The 16,671-nt window shown below is 31.5% G+C and overlaps 1 protein-coding gene across 1 annotated transcript; it reads right to left on the bottom strand.

The window, feature by feature from the left end:
• Positions 1 to 4,942: 4,942 nt before the first annotated feature.
• On the bottom strand, positions 4,943 to 15,798 carry LOC138934732 (uncharacterized). The gene is made up of 3 exons (XM_070298763.1): positions 15,566 to 15,798; positions 9,155 to 9,239; positions 4,943 to 5,793 (listed from the first exon to the last, which is right to left on the bottom strand). The coding sequence occupies exons 1-3, from the start codon at positions 15,641 to 15,643 to the stop codon at positions 5,093 to 5,095; spliced, it is 864 nt and encodes a 287-aa protein (XP_070154864.1). The 5' UTR covers positions 15,644 to 15,798; the 3' UTR covers positions 4,943 to 5,092.
• Positions 15,799 to 16,671: the final 873 nt, after the last annotated feature.

Raw genomic sequence — 16,671 nt, forward strand, 5'->3', positions numbered from 1 at the left:
TTGGTGATTGTCTACGTTTTTTAAAAAAAATCGCAGAAAAAATTATATATGTAAAATAAAATATAAATAAGTATAAATAACGTTTTCTATATATTTAGTAGGTTTTTAATTCTTTTAAAAATTTCGAAATTTTGTGTGTGTGTATATAAGAATATGTGATGAAAGAGATCATGATGGTTGAAGATGGCATAAAAAGGTTGTAAACGTCATAGTTTCGCGAAATTATCTTTTACTGAGAAAGCTATCTAACATTGCAAAATATACACGCTATATTATGTGTGTATCATATAGAAAGTAACTGTATAAAATCAAGAGTTTTATTTTTTTTTCTCTTTCCAAATAAATAAAATGTCACTTATTGTTAAATTTTGTATTGTTCCTTTTGAAAATTTCTTAACATCAGCAATCTTTTTATGCTACATCTTCAATCGGTTAGTCATTGATTATCGTTCTCTTTATTTAGATAGTACATTTTTTTACAGAGTGACAGGTATACGAGTAGAGAGGACGAACCACGTAATACATTTTATATGATACTTAATCGATCAAATTTCGTCAAAGTAACGACTTTAAACTGTTTTAATTTATGATTAATCGCGAAGAAACATCTTTGCCAGGTCACATGCTTTGGACATAAAGATATTTTCAGTATTTCTTTACGCTATCGAGATTCTTTCTCAAATGAGTTCTCTCAAAGAAGAACGACGTTCCATTACATTTACGTTTCTTAATCGCTCCTAAGATTTGAGTATTTATAATTTTGCGCAATATAATTCCGAAATTCACACATTAATTTGAAAATTAGTATATACAATTAATTACACGGTAACAATATATACACGCCGTATATATTAGAACGTAAATTAGTTATTTTTTTGCGGCATAGCGTGTCTCAATGAGTCGTCAAAGATTGCAACAGTAGAAGTATATATAAAAGCATCTTTGAAATAAATCCGACTATTTTATTTAACAATTATTTTCGAATCAATAAATGGCGATTAATTTTCTCTGATTCATTCGGAAAATTTTTATCTGTCCAGTAAGATCTGTCATATGTTTAATCAAACAAAATAAGCCCCTTACATTTTTTTATTTTTCGTTTGATTCACATATTTTATCTATAATAAGAGGTATTTTAATACACTAATATGGATATTCTGCTAGCTACAGATTTTATGACAAATATGGATTTGATTTACATTTAACGAAATTTTTGTAATAGGCCTTCAATTGTCGCAAGCGTTTAAATTCTTTGCTATTAAAAATATCTTAAGAATACACTATATATTATTCAAAAATAATATATTTTTTTTTATAAAAGCTCAGTTAAAATTAATCAAAATACATGAAAGACTTGCGTATTTATTTTTAGAGTTTGCAAAAAATTTAATTTTTTTTTATTTATTAGATATTTTGATAACTATAAATACTTTGCAATGAAATAATCGCCATTTTTCTGCTAGCTTAGTTTCTGGTCGAAAATACACAATCTAACGATTCTAAATGAGGAAACTAAAAATTATGTTGAACAATCTTTCATTAATTAAAGAGTGCTCAATGACTGCGAGAAAAGCAATCCCACGAACATTTATATTTCACATCGAATAAGTTCGTTCTTAAAGGGCAGCAGAAGAGATGATCCTAATTTGCCAAGTCGAATTAATTTTGCTAAAATTTTACAAGTTTAACTTAAACGAGTTCTCTGAAACGCGCGATTCGCGTGTCAGCAATGTCTCTCGCGCTTCTCCTTACCCTTTGCCCTTTCCTCGCGTCCTTTCGTCCTGTTATTCTCTCCTCCCGCCTCTTGTATCCCGCGCCAATTAACGTCGTTGCCTGTCCGCAAGATAATTATTGAGCCTCTTGACGAATACGCTCCAAGCAGCCCGATCGATCTCGTTGAAGTTCCGTTTGAAGAAGCTGTCGAACGCGGTATCGATCTCGTCGATATTCCTCTTGGAGAAACGATCGAACGCCGATCGATCGATCTCGTCGAAATTACCTGGCTGTAAGCTTATCGCGCCGAATCGCCTACAATAATGACCATATGATAGCATATTATGTACATTATCTGTGTGAATAACTTGTTTATTTAAATATTTTACTTTTCAGCTGGATGTAATATAAGATAGGAACATAGAGATGAAATTTTCTCTTTTTTATTTTTTGAAAAAGCAATAAATTTTTCAGAGAGAGATATGTTTATAAAAAATATAAATTAAATGGAATTTTATCAAAGCACACTTTTTAAATTAGAAAAATAAGTTAATAAGTCAAAAATTGAACATAATTCTATATTTTATTTCTTTTCAGATTTCTTTAAAGATAAAAACTGTTATATAATAATAGCGCGTATAAGTAATCTCTTGCTATGAATACGGCAAGTAGTTATGGTCAAAAATACTCAAACGAGGAGTTATTGCCGGAATTGGTCAGACACGATGAAGGAAATATCGACTCGTAGTCAGCCGCGAGAATTGAGATATGATCGTTACTAACGCATAATTCTCTTTTATTTATTTTTTTTTCTTTTAGCGAGATCGGATGAATGTAATTGAATACCTGCAATGGTATTCTGATATCAGGAATTTGTAAAAACGGTGGCATTAAACGAAAGGGCTATAGTTAGTGCAAAAATTTTATCGGAACACTGTCTAAAATGAAAATAGTTCAAAAAATTGGATAGAGAGAAAACTTTGATACAATTGTGTAGCGATAGATATATATTTTGAAGGCCAAAAGTATTATTCAATATCGGAAAAACTACGAATAATGGAGTCAGTTTCTTTTTAAAATTTTTCTTTTTTCGTCGTAGAATAAAACTTTTGTTATCGCGAAAAGGATTGTAAATAACACGCATTTTACCTCTTATTTCAACGTTTCACTTTTTTCGTTAGATCAGGTAATGTAATGGAATATTTGTAGCGGTATTCGTTGTCTAGCGTTTGTATAAACTTGAGCGGAAAGGCAATGATCAAGTTCGCGTTTGTGGTAGAATCGCCGACAGAAACGCGATCAAAAAAAGCGAATATATCAAATTTGATAAGGAAATTGAGCCCCTTGCGTGTAACTCTTTAATAAAATGACACTTTTATTGTCGGGGCAGGTAGAGAAATATATAGAAAAGTGACGAGAGATCGCGAGGGGATGTAAAATGTAGAGGATGTAAATAAAATGTGGCGAGCTGTATGTATATATAATCGAACACAACTGGCAATATGATGGTTGTTTTATTTCAGAGTCCTTGAAAAAAAAAGATGTGGGAATAAAAATAACATTTACACGCGTGGAATAAAAAATTCAGAAAAAATATTTTTATTCAACGAACTACTGAAGAAACAAATTCAAAGATGCTCTATCTCATTCTACGTAGAAAAAATTTAGTTGTCTCTCTGCAGGAGAAATCAAATGCTTTTTTTATGTGCAGCAAATTTATGTACTAATATTAATAAAAGAGCGCATATTAAATCGAGTCCATATTAATCTGCGATTCTAATTTATAAGTTTGAATTAAAACTTTTGTTTAATTAATTGCGCAAATTATAATTAAATCTGCTTATATTCTAGTTTAAATAGTTTTATTTCGAGTTATACTCGATTTTCCAAATTTGTTTCTTTGACAATTCTTGAAACCAATTTTTGATTAGAATATTCTCATTGTCATTGTAAGAATATTAACGTGGACAAACGCGTGCGGAAAGAAAGATTAGCAAATTACATAATTTTGGTTAAAAAGAAATTAATAGATATAAGTAATTTTTTTCAAGAAACTTATACATATCCTTTAATAATGCATATTCTACAGAAAAAAAAAATTATATATTACAGATTTAATTTTGAATATATCTTTGTTTTATCAGATATTTGTGAAATATATTCTGAGATAAATCCTTAAATATTTTTCAATCCAATATCTAATAAATCGCCGGAGATTAAAAATTTGTTTCATGGAAGCTTCATTTAACTTTCAGTTAAGTGAAAGCTTTCATTAAATGAACTCTCATTTTATCATTAAATATCGTATATATGCGAATCAATAAATAACATCTTACCTGAGAGGTATGTATCTCTTGTTTTCACCAAAGGTTGCCCCAGATAGCGAATCCAATCCTCGACGTGTCTGCCGCAGTAGATGAGCATCTAAATTGCGATTGCCTGCATCTTGAACATTTTAAAAAACTGTACTAGGTTTACGTTGATTTTAATGTGGGAGACTGGATAATATTACAAGAAAGATATGAACATCAAACGATCGGATTGGAAAGAGTATATATAAATACGCTTATAGATAGAATTTTATTACTCTTTCTGCTATATATTTGTTAAAACAAAAAAAAAACAATAAAAACTACAATGTCAATACTCTGATGTTTCTGTAAAGCAATCAGTCAGTTCATTCGATGATTATTATAACGAAATAATATCGCTCGTCACGCATTTGTGGATCAAATGTATATATCGGAAGTCTATTTAAAATTGAGTTTTTTTTTTAGCAACTTGTATAATTAATATTTTGAAAGAAAAACACACTCTTTGAAAAAAAAAAAATAAATTAAAAAATTCAAGCTCTACATCTTTTCTAATAACATATTATGAAACATATATATTTTCGAATTCAATTTCTATTTAAGAAAATATTTTTAAAATCTTTAAAATATATAATATATATATATAGAGAGAGAGAATTAATGTATATCTTGTTTCTATAAAATATTCTATAAAATAGATAAAAAATATATTATGCGACAAAAAGTAAAAAATAAAATTGTGAATTAAATTCGTTTTATATTTTCCATACGTGCGCGTTCTCTTTTCCTGAATTTAACTTCTCAATTTATTATTATTTTGTGTGATTTGTTTAAATTTTTAATTATATCAAAATAAAGAGAGAGGAAAAGCGTGTTCTTTGTATGCATATTTATTGAATATGATTAATTGATTCCAATTGCTTACATAAAGTATACATAATTCTTGAATAATTAGGAAATCAGAAATAATGTCGTAAAGAATAAATTTAGTTATCTCTCGCATTTACGATCATTTTTAAGCCATTAAATAAATTCTTCCTCTTCATATTCTGCAGATCTTTTTGGATTCAGTTCAATCGGGCTAAATCAATCCTGGTTCCCACAAGATTTCCACCGTCGATTTGCTCAATGTTTTTCAAGCGATTGTTGCTCCTGGCTCGATCCAAGCTCCGCGCTAATTGCAGCTGTCTCGAGACTGCTGCAATGCGCTGTGCAACGGACTGATCAACGCGGCGCCGTCTTGCTTCTGCACTTGAGGAATCAACGTTTCTAACCAGATTTCCACCGCCGATTTGATCCAGATTCCTCACAAGATGTCCACCGCCAATATGATCAAGATTCCTCGCGAACGGTGCACCTTGGCCCTGGTCCAGACTTCTTAGAAGATGTCCACCGTCAATCGGATCAAGATTCCCCGCGACTTGTGCATTGCGGGTTCGGTCCAGACTCCTCAGAAGATGTCCGCCACCAATCTGATCCAGATTTCTCACAAGATGTCCACCACCGATTTGATCGAGATTTCTCACTTGGTGCCCATCATCAATATGGTCTAATCGTTCATTCTCTTGATTGACATTTGGAAAATTAAGGATTTCATCACGAATAGCAACTCTATCTCGGATTGCATCGAGTAATCGTTCATCATTGGCAGAATGTTGAGCCAAGCGATCCGTTAATTTATTTATTAAAAGTCTGAGTTGTCTGTCAATATCTCTCACACGATATTCGTCGAACTGATCCGAGTTTCGCTCCGTTGCCTGATTCGTTCCTGTAATAATGAAATAATAAAATTAATATAATTCTCCATCAGGTATCAAAATCGATATTATTTTGGTGAATGCAATACTGAATACTAAAATATTTATACTACGCTGTTAATTACACCGCGATCTTCAATACTACATATGCATATTAATAATAAATAATCTAATAAATACAAAGAAAAATATAATATACAGGGTATCTATCTAAATTTTCTATCAAAATATGAATTCACCAAAATAACATGTTATTGGTTTCAATTCTCGTTTTACATTTATTCGCGATATCAATTTACGATCGTGATTCATGCAATTATATGTCATGCGTTATAAATTAATGCCCGAAGAGCTATGAATTTATCGAAAATTAAAAATATTGTTTGAATATGATAAATACATGCAAAATTATCACATTAATTAATGTGATAATTTAACGATTAACAATCAATCTTTCAAAATGTCTGTTAGAAATAATACACCATTTTCTTCAATTTTCTTATCGCGCGATGCTGTGCTATTTTACACGATAATACATGCAGACGAGTTATGCGTGCCATTAAAATTGTCGAAGAATCGCGCGTATGGGGCGAACTTTATCGTGCAGCAGGAGTTTGAGTAAAAGTTACGGGAGACCTAAGTGCAAAAGCATGCGAGGCAAACATTGTCGTGGCATGCGCGAAGGTTGGTGACATTAACCGATTTTCATGCCTAAACTGCTATTATACACGCTTACCTTCTATCTACACCGGTTCGTCGACGATGTTATCGATAATCCGCGTGTACGTCATTTCGTACGTGACAATTTTATGCCCGCTTGACACACTCACGAATCTCTTCTCGTCGCGTGATTTATACTGATCGCAAATCTCCCACGCGTATCAAAATACGCAGATTCGATTTTAGTTTATATAAACTTTTGGTCTGATTTTTCTCGAATTGTCAGACACACGTGTTTTACATAGATGTGTGTAATTAATGAGCACAGTCTAATATAAAAATATAATAAATGATAAATGGGGATGCGTATTAAAGCGAAAATATCAGGATCGAAAGCATCGAAATGACAATGTAAATAAATGCGTGAATTATTAAATTACGAGCTCATGACCCCCGATCGTATCAATGTTTCATTGTATGAATGTTTCATTCATACTAAATATTAATATAATTCTCAAGTACTAGACCTGCCGAGGGAAACGGAAGACGCTTTATTATTATTTAATTAATACGTATCTCATCAGTCGAATAAGAATATTTATGTCGTACAGTGATCTTACAAAAAATCGACTCAAAAGTAATTTGTGTACGAATCAATATTCTACATATTTCATTCTCCCAGTATCTATTTCTAATCTATTATTAAGAAAATGTTTCTGTATATATAAATTACTCTTTTTTTTTTTGCAAGAGAGTTTTCAGAAATTAATTATAGATGTCATATGTTGTTATTTTGTTAAAATATCGACGTCGATGTTGCTTGTTCATGTATCTTTTTAAATTAATAAAGTTTAAACTGATTGAAATGGATACAAACGGCCAATTTAATTATTGTGTTTCTCGTGTTTTGTTTTCCCCAGTAAATGTAGATATCTTGTAGAATCACTTTATGTTTGAATTGTAATGCTTTATAATCGAACCATAAAATGCAATCAAGAGGTGCATCGTGATAATCGCGTCATAAAACCACGTTTCTATGACATTTTCTATCTATCAGATAGCCTTTGGTGCGTTGAAACGCTCTACAATTTATTATTTATTTAATCTTGATAATCACATTTCACGTCAAGACAATGATTGATCGACATAACATGATGCACTCTGATCGGATGATCGGATATCCTATCGACCATATGAAATAAAACTGCGATGTTCATGAATAATTTCAATCGTGGAAGAAATTTGGATTTTACAGCATTAAATCTTATTAGAAATGTTAGAAGGAAATTTATATTCTATGTACATATCATTTTCTTTCAGCCCTTTATTTCTCTTTCTTCCTTAAAAAGCTTTGACTTTTAACAAAATTTCATTATCTCTCTTTTTTTTTCACGGAAAGCATTGTAAATAGAAATATGCAGAAATATGCAGTTTCCAACTCTATATATATAATTTTTATGTCTTCTCTGTATAATTATATATCTGCAAAACAAAATATACGACATTCGGTAAAATGGAAAAATTCTTTTCTTTCTTCTTTTTTTTCCTCTTCTAATATTTTCATTCCACAATAGTATTATATTTGTCTTGATATTAATATGTAATTACTTAATACTAACTTTAATTCACTCTATAATTTTGTGATATGATCAAGCTATTTCAGGCAATATGTTAACATAATCGATCGACACTCCTTTATTAATTAATTAAAGTATATAACGTGAATATTAATATGGGTAATATATATCAGACTGATATCAAATATATCAGATGATTTTAATGCACAATTCCGTTCATAGATCGTATAGTATAAAAGTGATACATCAAAGGGCAAAGGATCATTCTTTACGTATAGTAGCCTCGGTGCGGTATCGATCACGCATTGTTTTTTTCCCCGGTACAATACATAATTCACTATAATTAGCCAATGCGTACACTGAGTATGTATATTCAATATGTTTAAAATAAAAGTAAAAAAATTAATAACAGTGACGAATCACTTAACGTATCAATCGCGTGTACTTGTAAAAAGTACACGATGATAAAACGTTTTTCTCTGAAAGTAAGATGACCTGTGTTTTTCGGTTTTATTCGTGTCTGCTGATGTCCGTCGCGTGATAACGCGAACGGATTTTAGACGGAATTTATTTATGTATTTATTATTTATTGTATTGACCAAAAGCAGAGAGAAAGAGAGGAGTAGTATCTGATTTGTACAAGAGTATATTATACAAAAATTATTCTACGACACATTTAAAATGCAGATAATTGCAAAAATATTTATCTTTATCTCTATATATTTTATTTCAAATATTGTTGCTGATTTTATTTATAAATTCAATCTTCTAATGAAAAGAATAAAGAAACTATTATCTATGTATATATTAAAGACAAATACACGCGCGAATAAAGATTAAAGAAATTTGGCTGAGATAATAAAAAAATTTAAAAATTAATTTAAAAAAACGGAAAAGAAATAAAAGACATTGATTAAAAATAGTACTGGTAATAGTAATAGTAATCATCAATATTTGTATGTTTTACTTGATTTAAAAGATATATCCATTTTAATAACCTTGCAATATTGTTTTCAGAAAGCTACTTTGATATTTTGAAAAATAAAATTTGCTGTATGTTTTTCTATCTTTAGACATTTTCTCTCGTCTCTTCCTAACGAGCAAGTCAATCGTTTCTTTTTTGTCTTATACTCACTGCGATTTTCCAAATATCTTGCCACAACTGCCAGATCTCCCACTGGTGATGCATATGCGTCTTGTTGCAGCGCGTTCGATACACCCTGTAACCAGAAAATGAGCAAAACTTATTAATTATAGCTACAAGCATCTTGTTCTTATTACTAATACAACTATGCGTTGTTTAAAAATTATTGTATTTTATAAATATTATGTACATCAACATTCATTAAATGTAAAAAGAGCGCAACAAGATTATATAATTTAACTTTATTATTGATATTAAGAACGTCAGGAAATCAGGTAAATAAAGATCACACGAGGGAGAAATTTCACATGAACGTAATATTAATAAGAAAAATAAAATTTTAAGAATTTGGATTTGTATAAATTATATAAATATAATAGATGTCCTATATTTCTGTATGATTATTAATATCATTAGTATCACACTATAATTATCATGTACATAAAATTGTTTGTTTAAAATCACGAATATTTTTTATGCGCCTGTCGGGTGTCTCTTAAAACATGTTCGTGCTGTGGGATAAAGAAATATATCTATCTATTTATCTTTTAAGTTAACAATTACAAAATGCATCGCATGACGTATCGTTACGTTTTATTCGAATGTCGCGAGTTTACAATATTTCTGCACAAGCTTGATCGAATATTTAGAACAAAAGCATAGGATTATTTATTTGCAAAAAACGCAATTATTCATTGCGATATATTTCAGTATTTGTCCGATATCGATAGGATTGAACGAGCTTTGCAAATACACACTATATTGGGCGAAAAAAGAGAAAATTGACTTGCGTGCATGCATAATGCAAAGCTGACCACGTGAAGGATTACCGACCACGTGCTAAGTCCGTTCTTGGCGTGTCGACGGCACGTGCTCGTCGTCTTTTTCGCGATATCTTATCAAGCTTGGCAACGAGGTTGCAACAAGGGCTGCATTATGCTAATTACAATTTTGTTCGTCGCTTCGATACTCGGTCTTGCTTCCCCGCGAGAGGTGTTATATTATAAATTTCTGATATCATTTTCTAGTTTCGCTTAAATTAAAAATATACATCACGATGGTTGATATTGTACGGTCGCGTACATTCGCCGAATGCTAACTCTTCGACTTTTATATTATTTTTTTATACATTTTTTTCGCATTTGTCGATAACGTTTCTGTCTCATATTTTTCACCTCTTTTCATTTGTTTGAGTTTATTTTATTCACAAGTGGGATTTAAAAATTGAATTTTGTTACAGTGGAGAGATAGAAGCAATCCATTTATAAGATATTTTGAAAAGAAAGGAGATCTTTTTTTTCTGTTGAAAATAATATGTTAATTAATTATATAGAATTCGCAAAAACTTCCCTTATTTATCTTTTCAAAGTTATATAATTTCAGTTATATAATCATTGTATGTTTTATTTAATATTAATATCGTCTTTTGCAAGACTCGAAGCAATAGTTAATCCTTTTAATTGTTAATCCTTTAGATCGACTTTGAATGCATCCTGTTATCTACATTTATAGATCGATATATTATTGCTACGGCTTATCATTATATTATTTACTTGACTCGTATGAGCAATTACGAGCGTTAAAGTCGACATTGTATCGAAGGTTTCGTCTTTGTTCGATGAAAAAGTGTTTTTCCATTCTTCGAATTTATCGATTATTCGCGACCTTAACATTTGACAAAACTGAAAGCCGTGCATTACACGAGCATTGATGTATATATTTTCTCCTCTCCCTCTCTTTTTAAAACACGCATTTTAGCGGTTCGATTGAATTTTATGAAAAAGGTTTTCTATACTAACTTCAAGATCTTCCGCAGCAACTGCATATGGAAAGAGATAGAAAATGAGGTTTCACATGCGTCACAAAGTGCGTCGAAGTATAGAAAATTTTACGGATTTAATTTCCCTCTTAAAATCTCGAACGCTGACGGTGACGGTGTAACTTCGATCGACCCCCCGATGGCATCGCGTTTTTCATCGCGCACCGTTAATTACAACGCGAGATATATAGTAACTGGCGAGTCGCAATTCATAGTTGAACAGGTTAATGAAGTTTTGACCTATTTTAAATAAGTAACGAGGGAGAGCAAACAACGAGAAATTAAATGCTTTTTAGAAATAGCGCGCTGTCGTATCAATCTTATTTAAGTACAACAATCGTGAGATAAAGATTGCAAAGATTTTCGTATAGAATGAAGAAGGTTGATAAAAATTTAAATTTGTTGAAAAAAGGTCTATTTCTACTAAGTATACAAGAAGACTGCAACTGTAAACTTTATGAAAATTATGATATATGTCATTATGTATTAATATTGGAATATTAGATTATATCTTCGGAGAAATACAATACTTCAGAAATTATGTAAATCTAGGAGAAAGGCCGTATATGCATATACAAAGCGTACAAAAAAATTGTAACTGCAAACTTCATGAAAAATATAATATCGTCATATATATGTTATGTATATAATATATATAATATTTATGTAATGTATATCCAAAAGAATGAAAAAGCCTTAGAAATCATATAAATCTAAAAGAAGGATATATATGCATAGATATACATATATGTTAAGTATTTTAGTAATAATAATTAAATAAAATTAATTAACGTAAACATAGTGCGCGTATAAACATACATACACGCACACACATTTTCCTTCTCAAAAAAATTATTAAATTAAATTTATTTCTTCTTTTGCCTAAAAAAATTTATTTATAACGTATACAAAAGCAAAGCAAAACTATAATTGTATTTTTCGCATAATTATTTTTCTGGTTAAAAAATTAGCAGTTATATATAACTATATTCTAAGAAAAATTACACAAAGTTACATAAATATGCAATATTTATTTCTGTATAAATCCGTACGAATTCCATTGTGTGCGTGTACGTATACGTACACCCACAGAAAAGATTTCCGGATCTAATGCTATTACTCATCAATCTATCATAAAATAGGATCGATATAGCGACAATCATATTTATTATTGAAAAAGGAATATTTTAATCTTAAATGGAAAATTCTTAAATCTAGAATAAAATGCCTAGTAACGCCACCGCGTATCGGTTTCGCGCCAACTATTGTGGCGCTAACATCAAGTTATTCTAAATGAAAGAATATATAAGCTTAGATTTGTATATGTTACTCTTGTCTCAAGATAATAAGACAATCTTATTTAATTCGAGAGAGAAGAAAAGGAATTATTGATTTAATTTTAAAATTGTTTTATTTTTATACCGCATAAGGTTACGATACGATTAAATATGTCAAGAATATTTTTTGTCTCGTTATCAGAAATCCTTTCTGAGAGTGTAGAATTGCGTCTACACTCGTTTAGTGTCACATCGTTCAACTATAAAAATGCAAAAGGGAGACGCAATTTCTCTTTGTGGAAAAACTAGAGATTACGAGAACATATAATACATATATCGATATCCTGGCGCACATATACGCCGTCATTTTACAAGGCGAATCCAAATATTATCCCAGGTGCATATCGCGTAGCTGCCTCATGGGCACCATTAGTATGCATGGGAAAACTTTTGCGTCAGGAACGCATATCGTGCGGACCGTGGCATATATTGTACATCGTCCAATCTTTAACCCGTTCAGCGAATTTGCGGTTGCGGAGCTTCGTCTCGCGAGCATCTCTCCATCTCTGGTATAGTTGGCTATCGCCAATGTCCTTGCGAATTACAATCTCGCGTGTACGCCCCGCGTACTTGCTTTAAGTTTTTGCATTAGAGACAGCCGATGGTATCGTCGGGTGAAATATGTAGAAAAAAGAGAGAAAACTATACGACATTTTATAAGAGAGGAAAATATATTATTCTCTCGACGTCGCCCCAAAAAATTCTCTCTCGCTTTCTGGTCAGATTCAACTTGCCTTCTTCTCGCTAGGGATAAATGTCACAGAAGCTAAAGTAAGATTCGAACGATAGTAACGTGAAAAAAAAAAAAGTCAAAAGCTATTTTTTGAGAAAGTACACGGATTATATTAAAGTTATAATCTTATATATTTATATTTTATCCAAAAATATAGTGATTTATGTCAGTGAAAATCAACTAAACAAGTAATTATTAGAAAATATATTATTTACACATTTTTTTTTAAAGAAAAAAAAAACAGATCAAAATAGTTCTGAGTTTTATTTTCACATAATCTCTTTATTTTTACGATTGATCTTCGTTTATTCCACTTCGCGGCGGCTCGGAAGTGCGGCGATTTCATTTTTCGCTTTTATCGAGAGACACTATCGAGATCACTTGAATCTGCGGAAGTGCGAAATGAGAGTGGCAAAGTGCAGCTTTCTCCGATATGTCGCGACTTCACGGCTCATCCCTGACCGGAGACCAGGAACGAGGCGAGAATCATTGAATGCAGTAATTTCGCGTGGATAATGTCGCGGGAAAAGGTCATGACACGAGAATAGCGTACGCGAGGGAAGGTTATTTGGCGCCGTAGGGCGAGAAGAAGAGCGCACTTCGCCGAGAGACGGTCCAGATCCGGATGCAACAAGTTGCGAACGCAACGAGGCGCATCGCGCTCTCGGCATTATCACTCGACAAGAGTAAAAAGCACAAGAGACGAGAGACAAACGTTCAAGCTCTCTCCCGGAGGGATTCGACGGATAGGATTAATGTAAAACGCGGGACTACATAGGTAGATCTTCGAAGCCGGGATCCCTCCCGTAATTACACCGTGTAAATTTGTGCTTCTCTTTATTACGCGCGTTCCTCGTAAAAAGAAAAAGTTCTTCGCAAAAAAAAATCCCGATCTCCCTTTTTTTTTTTACAAAACACTTCTTCATTTAATTGCGCGGCTATCGCCATTTGCCGGATATTAAATATTGCTGTCGTGCGTAGATAATTTGTAAATTGATATTTTGAAGTAATATGATCGTAATCATCTTTTATGAGAATAATATAATACTCTCTATAATTTTATACTCTTGTGCAGTTATTATATACAGTCAGTTTATATATAATCAACATTAGTATAATAATAGTTTAATATTTATTAATATTAAGTAAAATTATTGTTTGAATTTTTGAATACGATAATATAATAATTTTTTGTAATCTTAAAACAATAATGTCGATACATTTCGGACAGTTAATTTCATCATGTTCAAAGCTGCGTACAGTGTCACGCGTTTTATCATTCAATTATGTTCGCTATAACGTGACGAGATTAATTACACACATACCGATGACGCATAATGTCAAATACAATTCAATCTCGTTTGCGTATAATACGCAATTGTCGAAATCAGCAAACAAATTCCGATGTAGCTATTCCGATGTAATGTTCATTCATGTTATTATATCGCAATTATAATGATTTGCAGCGTGAATACGCGCCTGTTGCATGCGCTTACTGCAAATTAAAGCATATTAAGCGAGATGAATCTCGTATCTTCTAATTTAATTACTGTATTAAAATTAATAAATTTATCTTCAACGTAAATTTACAATTTTTCATATAATAATGATAAAATTAAAAAAAGAAATACATTTACATTTGGAATAAATTGCTTTTAATTTTGTGTGTGTGTGTGTGTGTGTGTGTGTGTGTGTGTGTGTGTGTGTGTGTGTGTGTGTGTGTGTGTGTGTGTGTGTGTGTGTGTGTGTGTGTGTGTGTGTGTGAAAAACTTCGACTTTCATACAATAATTTTAAAAAACGTAATCGGGATTGCTATAATTACAATAGTATTTACATAGACAAAAATTTATCGTTAAATATCATTGTTAGCGAGAAAATAAAATATTGTTATTTCTCCCTTGATTTATTTATTACGTATACATCGAATTTAATTAATACATATGTATCGAATTGCTATTGCGCAATAAAGAAAATGTCGCGCAGATTTTTAAAAAATTTAGTTAAAAAGATCCATCACAATACTTGTATATACGCATTCAACTGATATTTTTAAAGCGAATCTCTTTATACGTTACAATAAATGAGATATATTAATATTATTCTAAATATATACAAATATTGTATTATTCTTACATATGATATCTATATTTTGTTTTGTATGATAAAATGAATTAACTCTTCACATATGAAAACCCAATTACGCTTAAAATCTCTGCACAACGTTTTTTATTCAATGCTTTCATGAAAAATTTTCGAGTCTATAGATACGCTCTCAAATAAGTTTCTCTCAATTTTATTTGACAAGAAATTTAATTAATAATAAGAAAACCATATTAAAAAACGAAAATATCTTTCAGCTTAGCCATGAAATAACGAGAAATCCGTTAAACATATATAAAATGCTAGATTCTGACAGTTGAATATTTAAAGATCTTATTTCACGAAGAGTCAAATAAAAATTGCAATTAAAATTACGTAACGCTGACAGGAATAAATAAGGGGTGTACTTTACCTGGACGGGTCCGGCCGTAACCGCGTAAGCAGCCACACCGATGAAAACGATCGCGATCGATGAGGAAACCGCCATCATGCCGCGTTGTCTGGTATACAGGATGCCTCTGGTATCAAAACGGATGCCGGATGACTGGTTCTCCAGGAGATCTGATCTGCCCCTTGGTATCCTCTGTAACCCGTGGATGTTCACGTCGTGAAAAACGCGCGGAGTGCCCCGAGTCTCGTGCTTCCATGAAATATATAGAGGGCTGCGCGTTCCCCTCCTGTTTAGGAAGGGACGCAAACGTCGCGCAGACGCGAGCACGCACTTCGACAGCGATTAGACACGGCGATTATTTCTGTTTTATACGAAAGACGATTGTATGTAAAATTATAACGAATTAACAGACTATTTGTTATTTGAATAAATAAATACTAAATGATTTTAGTATTTTCAGTAACGTAGATATACGAAATAAACTGCGTATCATTTTCCTCGCAATGAAGACGCAATGATATAAAAATAAAAATCTTCTTAAGGCAAATTTAATATATCTTGCATTTAATAAATTATATTTTTTTCAAATGCATCAATTTTGTAAAAATTCTCTTTATATCTGTCTCTCTTCGGTTTTTCTCATTTTTTAAAAGTAAAGCGACAATCCAATTTTATAAAATTACTCTGCCATTAAAAAAATAATTGCTATTACAATGTTTTGTTTTCCTAAAAAAAAAAAGCCAATGATCATCTCCAATAACCATCTCGATAAAAACTATTTTTACTCCCGACTGCTGCCAACCGCAGGTTTTCAAAAAACGGGTGGGAGTATGCGTTTCATTTAGACAGTGATGAAAAACTTTTTGTCGAAAAGTTTGTCACATAAACTGATGAGAAAGATTTAAAAAATTTGTTCCTTTAAGAATACGAGGATGTATCCGATAAGATGGCGAGCCTAATTATTTTACTATCAATCTAAGGAAGGATATAATAACATTTTAATAAACTTGTCAACTTGAGCAAGATAGCTTCTTCATCACATCGTTGTGTCCCGATAATGTTAGAGTTATACGTTTTAAACTGTCCAGAAGAGTAAATGATTAATAATCGTTTATCAAACCTGACGT

Source organism: Polyergus mexicanus, unplaced genomic scaffold (genome assembly GCF_030449975.1).
Source record: "Polyergus mexicanus isolate NDT 795.1 unplaced genomic scaffold, iyPolMexi1.0 SCAF_1, whole genome shotgun sequence".
Taxonomy (NCBI): Eukaryota; Metazoa; Arthropoda; class Insecta; order Hymenoptera; family Formicidae; genus Polyergus; species Polyergus mexicanus.